Genomic DNA, 15,186 nt, shown 5'->3' on the forward strand with positions numbered 1-15,186 from the left:
CTCAATATTCACATACAATTACCGGATTGTCACAAGTACCCCTTTTATACAATTTTCATAGACAGTGCGAATTAAGTACCCCCTACATGTATTTTGCCTTCGCGGTTAATTTTCGGCGAATTAATATCCCCTATTTTGCCGATTTCGGATTTCGCGGTCCTCGCTGCTGGTAAAAAATTACCCCTTTCCGCGATATTTGGTAACACGCATAGTTACCAACTTTTGTGTTGAGTAGGGGCCGGGTTAATGCCATCCGAGCAATAGAAAATGTTTTACAAAAAACGTTTAAATGTTGGGAAAGGCATAAAACGTGTTCATAACATTTATAAAACACTTGCTACAAAATATTCGATTGTACTGTTATTTAGGTGTTGACAAATATTATAAGATATATATTTACATAAAAGCATTTTGCGATAAGATTGTGCCCACATTTTAGAAACGTTTTTTATAACGTTTCGGAAACATTTTCATTAATGTTTAGCAAGTGAGCAAAGCGCTCGACGGCAGTGCTGTACCCCAAACTCATTTTTTAGGCCTTCAGCATGGGCCAAGTTGCTTTTTATTTTATTTGGGCGATTTCTATTAGTGAAAGTTGGGAGATGTTTTGTACTCATTTCGTGAGTGATTTTTGTTCTGTGATTAAAAAAAAAGTCGATTGAGTATTTTGAAAGTTTGTTTGCAGATTAAACATTGCTTTATAATTTAAAAAGTGTCAAATGTCCAATCATGTAACTTAAGGTCATAAATGAATCGTTATATGCGTAATCTCCATTGTACCATCCTCTCCTAAAATAGCTCCTGCTTTACGGGATCGGATAGCAACGTTTGCACAGTATTTTTTGTTGGACATGAGAACTTATCATTCAGTAGACATGAATAACGACATTTCATTGATTAATAGGCAAATAATATAATTCCGTATCGTTCAGTTTTCATAAATTACCGTACAATATATAGTCGTATTAATCAGCTCTTAATCAGCGCCGGCAACCAATGTGTCTGCCTACTAGCGGAGTATTGTAACCGTGCCAATCGCGTATGCGGTAGAGACGATAATTACCGCTGCCTCACGTCGCGCGTTAACTGTGCGTCGCGCATTGGCAATGGCGCGCCGTATTGCATGGTCAGGCGGTAGTTGTATGACAGGAAATTGTAAAAGCATGCATTAAGATTAAAATTAAATTAAATTTTGGATTTATGCATGGGAGAGGTTTGAGTAAAACGTGATTATTTTAGAATATTGTGGTATTATTTATTTATCTATTTATTTGTTTAGGCCAATATCATAATAGATTTTATTGACATTCATCTTACAACAAGATATGGTCAAACAGATAACTTCAATAATAGGCCTATATTAAATTCATGTCTACCGCGGCCTCGTGTGATACGACCTCAAACCAGTGATATTTTTCGTATTGCATGAACAAACAGGGGATAACTAATAATATCAGACACTTCAAATTGCATTCTAAATACGAGGAATGTTCTGATGATATCAAATAATTTAGATTTTTGAAATTCGCTATATAATACAAACTTTATAGTAAATTATTAAACTATGATATTTTTGAAATTTAACAGTCCTCGAAGTAAAATTTATAAATCTAATGATATGTATATTTAAAGTTTATGTAGCTGAGAGGAAAAGTCATCCGTCATTTGAAAATGTCGTCATTTCGTACTAAAGATATACATTTTTCCAAAAGACCTAAAAATACTTTAAAGGGATTTCTTTTCACGCGTTCAAAGCGTAATCCCTGATATATAAGGCCAAAAAGGTTTAATTGTCTCAAAGCTCCCGCGGGCATTAGTTTATGCAAAAAAAAATGCCTTTTTTTTCTTCAAAAAAGTGTAAAAATTACGATCGAAATACCGTTTTGACAATTTCTTTTACACCTCCTGGATTATTTTTTTTAAATACGCGCTGAATACGTTTTTAATAATTTCTGCGACATACTTTGACTGTCGCCTATAGTGTAGAGCTTTATGTGGAAGCAACCTCTAAAGGCAGCGGCACAGAATGGGTTTTTTTACATTAAACAGGCCGGTCAAGATCACTCTAGAAGGTCTTAGAGGAAATGCTATCGGGGACAAACACGTGTATTGATGCACCAAAAATCAATGAGCTTTGTGGGTTAGTCTGGTGAGAGCCATCCGGTCGTGAGAGTTGCCGTATTCGGCGGCAACCTCGGCATAACAACTACTTGTAAAGTGAAGGGCTCGACACCGACAGATGTATGGATGCGTTACTTCACTTCAATACAATAACAGCATCACTTTATTGTTCAATACAACACTTCATACAGTGAATAGGACTTCGAGTCGAGGTTTTTTCACATTTGAAAAAAAAAATTGGAAAAACCAAACAAACCCGCATTTCGCATTAGTTTTTCAGAGTTGGAGAGCTTTGAGAGAAACCTTTTCTTAATTTGGCCTAAGTGATCGGAAGCGCTTTGACCGCATACCTGTTGACCTCACACATGTCAATGCAACCAAGAGTCATTGTGTACAAGTCCCATTGAAATCCTTCAAAACATTAACACAATTGTGCAAAAAGTTAACTTTCAACACTTACAACACACCGCGAAATAATGGATAGATGTGCAAAAAGTTGGTAATGGTGAATCTAACGGTCGAGGACACAAAACACATCAATTAGGATCCATAAATTAATAATTCAAGAGGACACCTTGAATATGAACAACTGGAAAGAAAAGGAGCAAGGTACACCAACGTGACGTGGAGAAGCAAGCAGACGGGGACAAAAACTGCAAATGTAGGCATAAGAAGTAGGTAAAGTTCGATAGCCAAAAAACACCAGTTCCAAGTGCTAAACCTGCAATTACAACATGGATCAATGGGAATACAAAATGCACTAGAACAATTGATGAAAATCACTGTGCTCATAAGCAGACATGATAAACCAAACAACCAAATAAATGTAGGCACAAAACAGACAAAGTTCAATGGCCAAAAATTGCCCATTTCAGAGCCCACAGAAGTGGCAGGAAAACACTACAAAAGTAGCAGCATGGATACTGATATTGGACTCTGTCATTCTTGACATTTGCTTAAAAAGTTACCTTTTTCAGAGTCTTGGTTAGCAGCGACGTAGCTTGCGACACCATCACGGCGTCTTCATTCAGCGTAGTGTTTACATGTGACCATGTAATTCGGGTGGTCATGTGACCGGAGGATTGTAAACACTACGCTGAATGAAGACGCCGTGATGGTGTCGCAAGCTACGTCGCTGCTAACCAAGACTCTGAAAAAGGTAACTTTTTAAGCAAACTACAAAAGTACACTGGAAGTGATGAAAATCACGGTACATAGGAGACAAACAAAACCAAAGAGACAAAAAACAACCTGCGAATGTACAATTAATCTATAGTTTTGTGTAGACGCTCAGTGAAATTGGCACAATAATTTATTGTACTTTTCAATGGACTAATATCATATAGCACGGCTGTTGGTAATAGCACGCGGTATCACAAAGAGAGTTATTATAATTATATTTTAAACGTATTTAATGCTATAGCAAATGGATGTCTAATGATGCACATCTTACAATGAATGTACTTCTTTGTCACAATTCGCATTTTATTCATTGCAGTCAGAATATTATAACTGTCCTGTTTCAGCAGGTTTCGACAGATTAATTGAGTAGGGCGAAGTGCTTTGAACAAGATGCCTTTGTTTGAAGCTATTACGGGTTTCATGATAAAAATATCCATTTTTAATTTCTTTGTGTTTTTATAGTTTGTGCCAATAATCAGTATGGATCAAATTGGTGCAAGTAAAACATAAATTTCATTCTACAGCTCAGATATTCAGCGGTATTGCTCTTTCATTAGTAGCATTATGTCCTTTTTTAACATTTCCGATACCTACGGCCTTTTTCGACATATCCGATACACACGGCTTTTTTCGACATATCCGAAATTCTTTTGCGACATATTCGAGACTTTATTCTTTTTCGACATATCCAAGACTTTATTCTTTTTCGACATGTCCGAGACTTTATTCTTTTCGACATCTCCGAAACCGCAAGTCTTTTTTCGACACTCCAATACTTTAAGTCTTTTTTTCGACAATCTGATACTTTAAGCCCGGGAGGGGGGTACTCATTTATTTTTGGTAGGGGTATGCCACGGCCAGTTTCGAAGCTGAGGTCTAGGGAACTGATCGGCCGGTCAAAAAAGTGGCTTTAGGGAACTGATCGGCTGTAAAAAAAGAGGATCTTGGGAACTGATCAGCCGCCAATGGGGGTCTCGGGAACTGACCAAGCCAAACCTGAGCCATTTAAAGTACCGTATAATAGTCCAATGTTTTTTCGGATGTTTTATTCCGTTGTAACAGATGTTGAGTTTTTGTTTTTGGTTTAACGTTTTCCGTTTTGATTGGCGCTTCTTGGCTGTGTTTTTCTGCTCATGAGATTAGCTTTGTGTGGAAAAGGCCACACCAGATTATTGTTTCGAAGAAAGTTTATAAATTAAGAGGGAATTGCAGCTAAGAACGGAAATCGCAGCCGAGGACACACAACGCTATGTCTTTCGCAACGGGAAACGCACGGGAAAGCTTGAGGGCTTGTAAGGAGGAAAGTAACTTTTAGAGGGGTGCCAAATTTGACGATAATGGTCACATATAGTCAACAATGTGCAAAAAATGCATAATGCTCAAAATCTTTAAAAAATCGGACCCGAAGCATCCCACGGGAGGAAAGATGTGGCTTGTGGTGTTCCATTGGATGAGGCGGCAGCTGTCCTCCGTTGCTCCTCTCTCCCTTGGCTATAATAGTTGTTGTCCAGATCCTATCAATTTGTTGTCTTAAGGCTCATGTAATAATTATGAGCTCTAGGGGAGGGTGACATGGGGGAGGAGCAATAATTTTTTGGTCAACCCAAAAAGGGGGGGGGAAACAATTTTTGGCAGCGGGGGGGGGGGGCACCATATTTTTGAAAAGATCGTACATACAATACAAAAAAAATATTTCGTATAGCCCCCTCACTTAAACGAGTGCCTTGCATACGTACTTGCTCAATTAGCATTTTGTGCAAATTTTATTACATATTTTGTTGCCATTCATTTTTTATGGACCTTTTCATATTGACATGTAAAGTCTATGGAGATTAATATTAGAGAAGGCTGGAAAGGGAGCTATAGCCTCATTTTAGACCGTTTTAGGCACTTAAATGATCATAAAAAAGAACGGCAACAAATTGTGTAATACAAATTGCACAACATGCTACATGAGCAAGTACAAATATAAATAAATACTTCTGGCTATAGCTAAAACAAATATATTCACAAACCTAAGTGGTTATGAAACACGTCGGGGGGCAAGCGATTTTGGTACACATACATTCACGGGACGTATTTTCAAAAATCGCTTTATAATGGATCAGGAAAACAGTACGAAAATACTTAAATATTTCAATTTTCCTGCCATTTTAGATTTCCATAATTATTGCACAGCCCCTAATGTATACTTAGGCTGGTCTACAGCTTAGGTATGTTAGAAAATAATACACAATGAATATCCCAAACAGAATGTGACTAGAATTCAAGTTTCTGTTCATGCACTTCCATATTTTTAACATTACTTCGACTTGCATATATTTTCCCTACAAATTTTAAAAAGCGCTTTACAGTTGGCGATGAAACTGCTAAACCATAATTTTACATTATAAGGTGATATATTTAATATAATATGGAGATTTTGGTTTCGAATTGATATTTCTTTCATTTACAGCTCATCTGTGTGTGGTGCAGAGCCACCTTTGCGTTCTGGAAAAAAGACCAGATCCTTCAAGAGGCGGCGCCTTGAGATGGTCTCTACCATTTGCAGAAATGTGTTTTTGTCATGGCGTGGTTGCACCGATACGTGGCAAAACATGTCAAAGAAAGGATGTCAAATATGAAGACGGCGAATTGTGGTTTGTCGATGACCCACGTCCACTCGCCATGCGTCATAACTGGGAAAAAGATATACTTGACGACCTCTTGGACCGCACTACATATTGTAGTAAGAAGCTACGTATACTCAAAAATTTCAAAAATAAAATCTCAATACAGCGACAAAAATGAGAATAAGATTATAAAATGTTTGATAAGCGAATAATGTTTCCACTTATTCCATTTTACTATTATCATGTTTATTATTTTTAAATGTATCATAATAGCATGATGATGGCATCATCATCATCATCATCATCATCATCATCATCATCATCATCATCATCATCATCATCATCATCATCATCATCATCATCAGTCGGCTGCGGAGCAGGCGACTACAAGCTTTCTCCAACTGTTGCGATCTTGGGCAAGCGAAACAATTTTGTTTGGCTGCAGCATCCCTTCAGTATCTCCTAGGAGGTGCTGGACATACTGTAAGTACAGTGTGCGCGGCCATCCCGGTTTCCTCTTCCCATGTGGTGGAATATAAAGGGCATATTCTTTCGCAGGCTCGCCATCTTCAAGACGCAGTATATGGCCAAGAAATTTGAGTTGATGAAACTTGACTCTGGCAACCAGTGGAGTGGTGTTGGTCAGGTTGTAGATGGTTTCATTTGGAATCCGATCCACACGCTTGATGTTTTACATGATTCTGTAGCAAGATGTTGCTAAGGCATTGATCCTGTTTTCCATGTCCTTGGTAATTACCCATGACTCGCACCCATACAGAAAGACAGTAACACATGTTGTCTGAAACAGCTTGATTTTTGTTTCGATTGGCAGGGACGGGCTTCTCCAAAGGCGTTCCAGTTTCCAGAAAGCCGCCCAGGCTAGTGTTTTTCTTCTTTTTAGGTCTCCAACACTAGAGCCCATCTTGGAACCCAAATACTTGAAGTCTGTGACATGGTTGATGGTACTACCATAGACTTCAAGTGCTGGTTGGGCATTACAGTTTGCAGTCATATATTCTGTCTTAGGTGCGCCGACGACAAGGCCCAGATCTGCCGCTGCAGTCGCAGTCCTAGCAAGCTGCGACTGGGCCCGGGCTATGGAAGATTAAAGCAGGGCAATATCATCAGCAAAATCCAGGTCATTCAGCATCCTAGCAGGTTACCTGCTTGACAGACGTGGGTAGGTAACAATTCCAGCGTCAATTCCAGAAGTTGATTTCTTCAGGAGGTAGTCTACCAGGATAATGAACAGGAATGGTGCCAACACATCGCCCTGAAGAACTCCAGTTGTTACTTGGAAAGGCTTTGAGATACTGCCATCCACCACAACGGCACCACTGGAGTCCCCGTAGAGCACCCGGATGGCACCGACCACAACCCTTGGCATCCCACAATGCCGCAGCACCAAAAACACGATGGACCTGCCGATGGAGTCAAAGGCCCCCTTGAAGTCCACAAAAGTGACTGCCAAGGGAAGTTGGCACTTCTTGAAGCCCTCCATGATCCTCCCCAAAATGTGCACTTGTTGAGCACAGCTGCGACCCGATCCAAAGCCCGCCAGGCTGCCTCCCAGCAGAGGATCAAGGTGTGGTCGGATCCCGTCCAGAAGGATCCCGTTGTACACCTCCGCGGCAATGGACATAAGCGAAATACCACGGCAGCCCGCCATGAGAGAGAGGCCATCCCTCTCCGGCAGAGGAATGATTACATTCGTGACCCACCGATGTGGCGGCTTCAGCTCCGAGAACACCCCCACACAGAACTCGAGAATCACACCAATCATGCCACCCCCCCCCCCTGAAGCGTCTCCATGGCAGCTATTGCTCCGACCACTTCCCCACGAGTTGGGGGCTCAGTGATAATAGGAAGATCTTCAACAGCTGGTGCAGGAAGTTCTGAAGCTGCTGTGCCACTGTCGTTGTTAAGGAGCGAGTTAAAATATTCCTTCCATTCCTCAAGCAGCCCATGGCCACTGGCCGGAACCGATCCGTCTCTCCCCCGACCATCACCCCCCCCCAGCTCCTCCCAGAAAGCGAGCGCACGACTTTCCAGGCGGTGGCACAACTCCCCATCCCGTCGGCCAGCCCCAGGTCCTCCATCCGCTCACTGAGGGTAGCAAGCCCATCAGATTCACAAGAGTTGTCAAGGCCGGTGTTCAAGCTCCTCCATCCCTCTCCAGACCGACGAGACCCCGAAATGGAGCACCGCCCTTTGGCCTCATCCCTTTCAAGTCCAAGTCCGACGGTCGCACCCGACACCCAACCCGACAGTCCGCACGGTTCCCGCCTTCCAACAACTTCCGCAGCAACTTCACGAACCGCTGTTTCGAAGGTCCCACACCTATCAGAGATGGGTGTGGTGTCATCCATGCTCAAGACCTGGAATCTGTTTGATAGCTCTAGCTGAAATTCCTTCTTTGTATCAGGATCTTGCAACTTGTTCCAGTTGAATTTTGGTCTCTTGCAAGGTTTTCCTTTGCTAGTTTGCAGACTGGCATCCAGACGGATGCTCACAATACGATGATCGGAGTCCACGTCTACTGAGTTGTATGCCCGACAGCTGCGGAAAGAGTTCACCCACCTGCTGTTTATTAGTATGTGATCTAACTGTGCATGGGTTGATCCAGCTGGATGGGTCCAAGTCCAGAGACGGTTCATGGGCTGGGGGAATCTCATCCGGGCCGGTCCGAGATTGCACTCCTGGCAAGTGTTGACCAAACGCTCACCATTGTCGTTGGTTGAACCACGGCAGCAGCGTGGACCAATGACCCAAGGATGAGAAAGATGACTATCTGCTCCTATTCTGGCATTAAAATCGCCGAGGATGAGATGGATTTTGTGTCTTTTTATACCATCCAGGTGGTCAGATAGGGATGAATAGAATTCCTCCTTTTCAGAAGATGTTGAGCACTCAGTGGGTGCATATACAACAGTGATGCTAAGCTGAGGGTTGCCGTGGAATGTTACAAATAGTATCCTCTCGGAAACAGCTTCAACACTCTTAAGACATCTGTGAATGTGCTTGGACATGACCAGACCAACTCCTCCGTGCCTTTACTTGGTAGCAGAACTATTAAAACCCAGCCCCTACCATCCGACCAAAGGCCATCAGTTCAGCTTGGCGCAATGAGACGACGCTCTTGAACTCCGGCAATGTCAATACCTGCATCAGCACAGCCCATGAATAGCAGATGCATTTTCCTTGTTGACCTACAGTACGAACACCATAAGTAGATATTACAAGAGGCCTGAAGGTAGACATCATCATCATCATCATCATCATCATCATCATCATCATCATCATCATCATCATCATCATCATCATCATTGAGCTACTGGACCACGAAGACTATACACTTTGTTCATCCCATTTCAGAATAGAACCTAAATTGTAAATAAAAGCGCAGAATCTTTCTCAATCTTGGCAGATGCTTATATTCAAGCCTACATTTAAGACCTGGGACAATTTTTTCCTCAAAATCTATAAATAGCCTTTGTGCGCATTAAACCTATGCGTATGATAAGTAATTTCTATCATCATAATTATACCAATAACATTTGTTCGCTGATTTTGAAATATCGGCGTGCTGTTGCTTGTCGTAGAGCGAACCGCAGTTGCCGCAGGAAACAGTAATAATTTCACACCTCATTATTAATATCATACGCATTACTGACAATGTTACCAAAACAGCATCACTATTAGTGTCATTTTTTCCATATAGCGTAATGCGTCACTTTTCATACATTTGATAATTTTCACCCAAAAATCCACTTTTAATGGTCCATTTCGAAAATGTTTTATACTTCATACAGAATGTACTTTGGGTATTGATAACTGTGATGCAAATGCTGCTTGCACCAATATCCCCGTTGGTTCCTTCACATGTGCATGTAATGTCGGTTACAGTGGCGATGGAGTAACATGCGCAGGTTAGTCTATTTTGTGCCATATCATAACACTATTTATTTCAAATCATTGTTATCACCTATACGCGTGTCAAAACAATTTTTGGAAATGGCGCATTCCTATTGATATTTTCAACCACGATTACTTTGAGTTCTCAAAACGAAATTAAGAAGGTCTCATACCCAAGACCACCAGGGGTACGTCATCCAAGGTTGTCAAGCCATAAACCTTCAGAGCCATAACATCCGGCTGAGGACGCAGTTGGTACTGTTTCAAATAATTGTAACCTTATGCGAGTCAAACTACTTTTTGAAAATTGTGCATTCCTGTTGTTAATTTCAACTATGATTGCTTTAAGTTTTCAAAACAACATTATGTTGGCAAACAAAGTCATTTAAAATTTATTCAAGCGCTATTAAGTTTTAATTGTATCATGTTTCAGAGTACAAGTACCAGGTTTACTTTTCTTTTGATTACACCCACCTTCAAATCTGTGTTTTACATAATAATTGATGACCTATGTCATGCATGTTTTGTACAGACATAGATGAGTGTGCTTTAAGTCCGGATAATTGTGACGCAAATGCTGTTTGCACTAATACCGTTGGTTCCTTCACATGTGCATGTAATGATGGTTACAATGGAGATGGAGTAACATGCACAGGTTAGTCTACATCACCATTCTATTCATTTCAAATTATTGTCACCCTTATGCGAGTCAAACTACTTTTTGGAAATTGTGCATTCCTGTCGTTAATTTTCAACAATGATTGCTTTAAGCTTTCAAAACAAATTCATTTCAGTACCAATATGCTTTTGTGAAGTGATCAATCAAACATAATACATTATGTTGGCAAGCAAAGTCATCTTAAATTGCTTTAAACGTTAATGAGTTTGAATTGAATCATGTTGCAGAGTACAACTATCAGGTTTACTTTTCTTTTGATAACACCTTGAAATCTGTGTTTTTCCTAATAATGACTTATTTCATACATTTTTTGTACAGATATTGATGAGTGTGCTGTAAGTCCTGAAAACTGTGACGCAAATGCAGTTTGCACTAATACCGTTGGTTCCTTCACATGTGCATGTAATGATGGTTACAATGGAGATGGAGTAACATGCACAGGTTAGTCTATTTTGTGTCATATCACCATTCTATTTATTTTAAAAAATTGTCACCTTTATGAGAGTCAAACTACTTTTTGAAAATTGTGCATTCCTGTTGTTAATTTCAACTATGATTGCTTTAAACTTTCAAAACAACATTATGTTGGCAATCAAGTCATTTAAAATTTATTCAAGCGCTATTAAGTTTTTTAAATTGTATCATGTTTCAGAGTACAAGTACCAGGTTTACTTTTCTTTTGATCACACCTTTAAATCTGTGTTTTACCTAATAATTTATGACTTATTTCATACATGTTTTGTACAGACATAGATGAGTGTGCTTTAAGTCCGGATAATTGTGACGCAAATGCTGTTTGCACTAATACCGTTGGTTCCTTCACATGTGCATGCAATGCCGGTTACAATGGAGATGGAATAACATGCACAGGTTGGTCTATTTTGTGTCATATCACCATTCTATTTATTTCAAATAATTATCACCTTTATGCGAGTCAAACTACTTTTTGGAAATTGTGCATTCCTGTCGTTAATTTTCAACTATGATTGCTTTAAGCTTTCAAAACAAATTCATTTCAGTACCAATATTATTTTGTGAAGTGATCAATCAAACATAATACATTATGTTGGCAAGCAAAGTCATCTTAAATTGCTTTAAACATTAATGAGTTTTAATTGAATCATGTTGCAGAGTACAACTATCAGGTTTACTTTTCTTTTGATAACACCTTGAAATCTGTGTTTTACCTAATAATTTATGACATATTTCATAAATGTTTTTGTACAGATATTGATGAGTGTGCTGTAAGTCCTGAAAACTGTGACGCAAATGCAGTTTGCACTAATACCGTTGGTTCCTTCACATGCGCATGTAATGATGGTTACAATGGAGATGGAGTAACATGCACAGGTTAGTCTATTTTGTGTCATTCAACAATTCTATTTATTTCAAATAAATGTCACCTTTATGAGAGTCAAACTACTTGTTGGAAATTGTGCATTCCGGTTGTTAATTTTCAACTATAATTGCTTTAAGTTTTCAAAATAAATTCATTTCAGTACCAATATTTGTGAAGTGATCAGTCAAACTTGATAAATTATGTTAGCAAGTAAAGCCAATTTAAATGTATTCCAGCGTTATTGAGTTTTAATTGTATCATGTTGCAGAGTACAACTATCAGGTTTACTTTTCTTTTGGTCACACTTCGAAATCTGTGTTGAACCTAATAATTTATGACTTATTTCATACATTTGTTGTACAGATATTGATGAGTGTGCTTTAAGTCCTGGTAACTGTGACGCAAATGCTATGTGCACCAATACTGTTGGTTCGTTCAGATGTGTATGTAATGGTGGTTACAATGGAGATGGAGTAACATGCACAGGTTAGTCTATTTTGTGTCATATCACCATTTTATTTATTTCAAATAATTGTCACCTATACGCGAGTCAAACTACTTTTTGGAAATGTTAATTCCCATCGATAGGGTCTACTATGATTGCTTTAAATTTCCAAAACAGATTATGTTATCAATCGAAAATGATTCATTATGTTATAATACAAAGCCGATTTTATTCAAGCAATATTGTGTTTTAATTATATCATGTTTCCGAGTACATGAAATATTTTAACTTTTCTTTTGATCATACTTCAAAATCAGTTTTATTGTATGACACACGCTGTTCCTTTTCACTCTTGGCGTTGCCACCTTTCCTCGGCAGAGTGCATTGATTACATGTATATAATTAGTTATTCCTTCTTCTCGTTTTTTTCAACTCCAGATCCATTAGAATATTCATCCAAGTTAGTTTATTCTTTGTACAAAATGTTTCTATTTCAATATTCCAGTTTGCATCGATTATCTGGGAATGAAAGATGGTGACATACCAGATGCTAATATTAAAGCATCATCAGAGTTAAGCTCTACCTACGCAACCACAAAGGGAAGACTGAATGGTTACGGTTCATGGCATGCGGATAGTTCCCAGAAAGGAATAATTTGGATACAAGCTGATATAGGTAATCACATTACTCAGTGTAGAATTGGTAGCATTTTATTTTCAAATTTATGTTAAGCTTCATTTGTATAGACTCCCGATAAATAAATGGAAAATAAATGAATAACCAAAATGAGAACATGTATACATGATTCAAATCACAAGGCCTACTAATCATGAAACAATTATCTCAAATGCGAAACGTTAATTTATTTAGGGACCTAACTGATGCACCCTAACTACTTAACCTAACTTGCTCGAAACGCATTCGTGGTGTTCACTGTGTTGCCCCACATTTGTTGTAATGTTACAAATTACTCAAAGGCACGTCTCTTGTCATAAGGATTAAGGAAATTACAGTTTCACCTAGCTGAGTTGCACTGTTCTTAACATTCAAGAAGCCATAGGTCAATAATTTAAGGACTCGGTCACCTACCTTTGCACAGTTTTTTTGTGAAACCCGAGAGCAGATGTAAAAAATGTCAGTTTTAATAATTTGCCACAAAATGTGTATTATATTTCGAATTTGAAAGGATCAAAATCAAAATTTTCTTATTCAGAATGCAATTTGATGTTTGATGTTCTCTCAGGTCCCACAAAAATACAGTGCAAAGTTGGGCGACCGAGTTCTTAACAAACACTCTCGATTTCTTTTATCATTAGGTTACCAAACCTATGTATCTGGTGTTATAACGCAGGGTGATGGAGGTATGAGTTCAGTCCATGACTGGGTGACATCATTCAACGTGTCAACATTCGTGACTACTGGTGCCAACGAGGTGTTTGTTAAAGATCAAAATGGAAATGCGATTGTAAGTAATGACTTTAGATATCAAATATTGTCTAGTATTATGCTCGTGGACATGCAGACCATCCAATCGTTATGATGTATCTTTTTCTTGCTCACTGAAATTAAATTTTTTCTCTCCCACAGACATTTCCGGGCAACGTTGACATCTCCACCGAGGTGACCACAAGTTTTTCTGAACCAGTATACGCTCGTATTGTACGCATCAATTGTCTGACCAAATTTACATTATATTACGCACTGAGATTCGAAATATTAGGATGCAAAAATGACTAGATATGTGATTCAACGCGACAGAATAAGGCGGACGTCGGCATATGTGTAAATAAAAATCTAACAAAAAACGTTGACAACGTAAAGAAAGCAGCAAGTTTAAAAAGCCCCACCTCGGCTCACTTTTTGAAACTTGGTCCCATTTGTAAAACGTACTGATTTCCTGGGACTGATTTAAACTTTATCATAATATTATCAACTTCAAACATTTCCAGATGTGTTATGTGTCTTTAATGTGCCGATGCGATATTAATTTGTAAGATCAGAAAGGTTATAATCTTGCTCTTGCATGGTAAGCCAACATCCTATATATGTTTTGTTTTATAATATTAATTTCATGATTAATGATCGAATTAAATGAAAGCAAGTAGGCATATAATGCCAGTCATGCTATTATTAAAACGTTATAACTTGTTGGAAACGCTGCATTTTGTTTTAAAAAAATAAAATAAAAACGCCGATTTTGCTGTTGATGTTCAAAATGGGACCAAGTTTCAAAAAGTGAGCAGAGGTGGGGCTTTTTTAACTTGCTGCTTTCTTTACGTTGTCAGCGGTTTTTTTTGGTAGATTTCCTTTCTTTTTATGAATGAAGCCGAGTAGCTCCAAGCTTGAAAAGTCATCCGGTTACGAAGTACTCCATAAGACGAATAAAGCGAAAAATAGAAGTTTGAATAATATTATCCTTGATTTATGACAATAAAAAATACGAGTATGTAGCTAGACCTATAACCATGATAACTAAAATGTACGTGGTTCTTTGTAGCCCTGGGGCAATATAGTTGGATATCCTAATTTCGCCGTTTGTGGTTCTTTGTAGCCCTGCAGGCAATCTAGTTGGATATCTTTATTGAGCGGCGGTTGTTGGCGGTCTTTCGCGGTTCGTGGTATTCCTTTATTCTTCAAGCCCTGTCCTCTATCGGGGCTAATTTATTGTTTAAGCTTGTTGGATATCCATATTTCGCGGTGTGTGGTTCTTTGAAGCCCTGCGGGGTAATCTAGTTGGATATCCAAATTTCGCCGTTTGTGGTTCTTTGTAGCCATGTAGGCAATCTAGTTGGATATCTCTATTGAGCGGCGGTTGTTGGAGGTCTTTCGTTGGATATCCATATTTCGCGGTGTGTGGTTCTTTATAGCCCTGAGGGGGCAATTTAGTTGGAT

At 39.0% G+C, this 15,186-nt stretch overlaps 1 protein-coding gene across 1 annotated transcript in view; it reads left to right on the forward strand.

The window, feature by feature from the left end:
* LOC140139326 (uncharacterized) overlaps nucleotides 1-13,025 on the forward strand; it is a 244,697-nt gene extending 231,672 nt beyond the window's left edge. Inside the window, exons 12-16 of the mRNA XM_072161107.1 lie at nucleotides 10,363-10,485; nucleotides 10,828-10,950; nucleotides 11,737-11,859; nucleotides 12,212-12,277; nucleotides 12,799-13,025. Coding sequence (XP_072017208.1) covers nucleotides 10,363-10,485; nucleotides 10,828-10,950; nucleotides 11,737-11,859; nucleotides 12,212-12,277; nucleotides 12,799-13,025 — 662 coding nt within the window. The remainder of the gene's footprint in view (nucleotides 1-10,362; nucleotides 10,486-10,827; nucleotides 10,951-11,736; nucleotides 11,860-12,211; nucleotides 12,278-12,798) is intronic.
* Nucleotides 13,026-15,186: the final 2,161 nt, after the last annotated feature.

This window comes from Amphiura filiformis, chromosome 18 (assembly GCF_039555335.1).
Source record: "Amphiura filiformis chromosome 18, Afil_fr2py, whole genome shotgun sequence".
NCBI lineage: Eukaryota > Metazoa > Echinodermata > Ophiuroidea > Amphilepidida > Amphiuridae > Amphiura > Amphiura filiformis.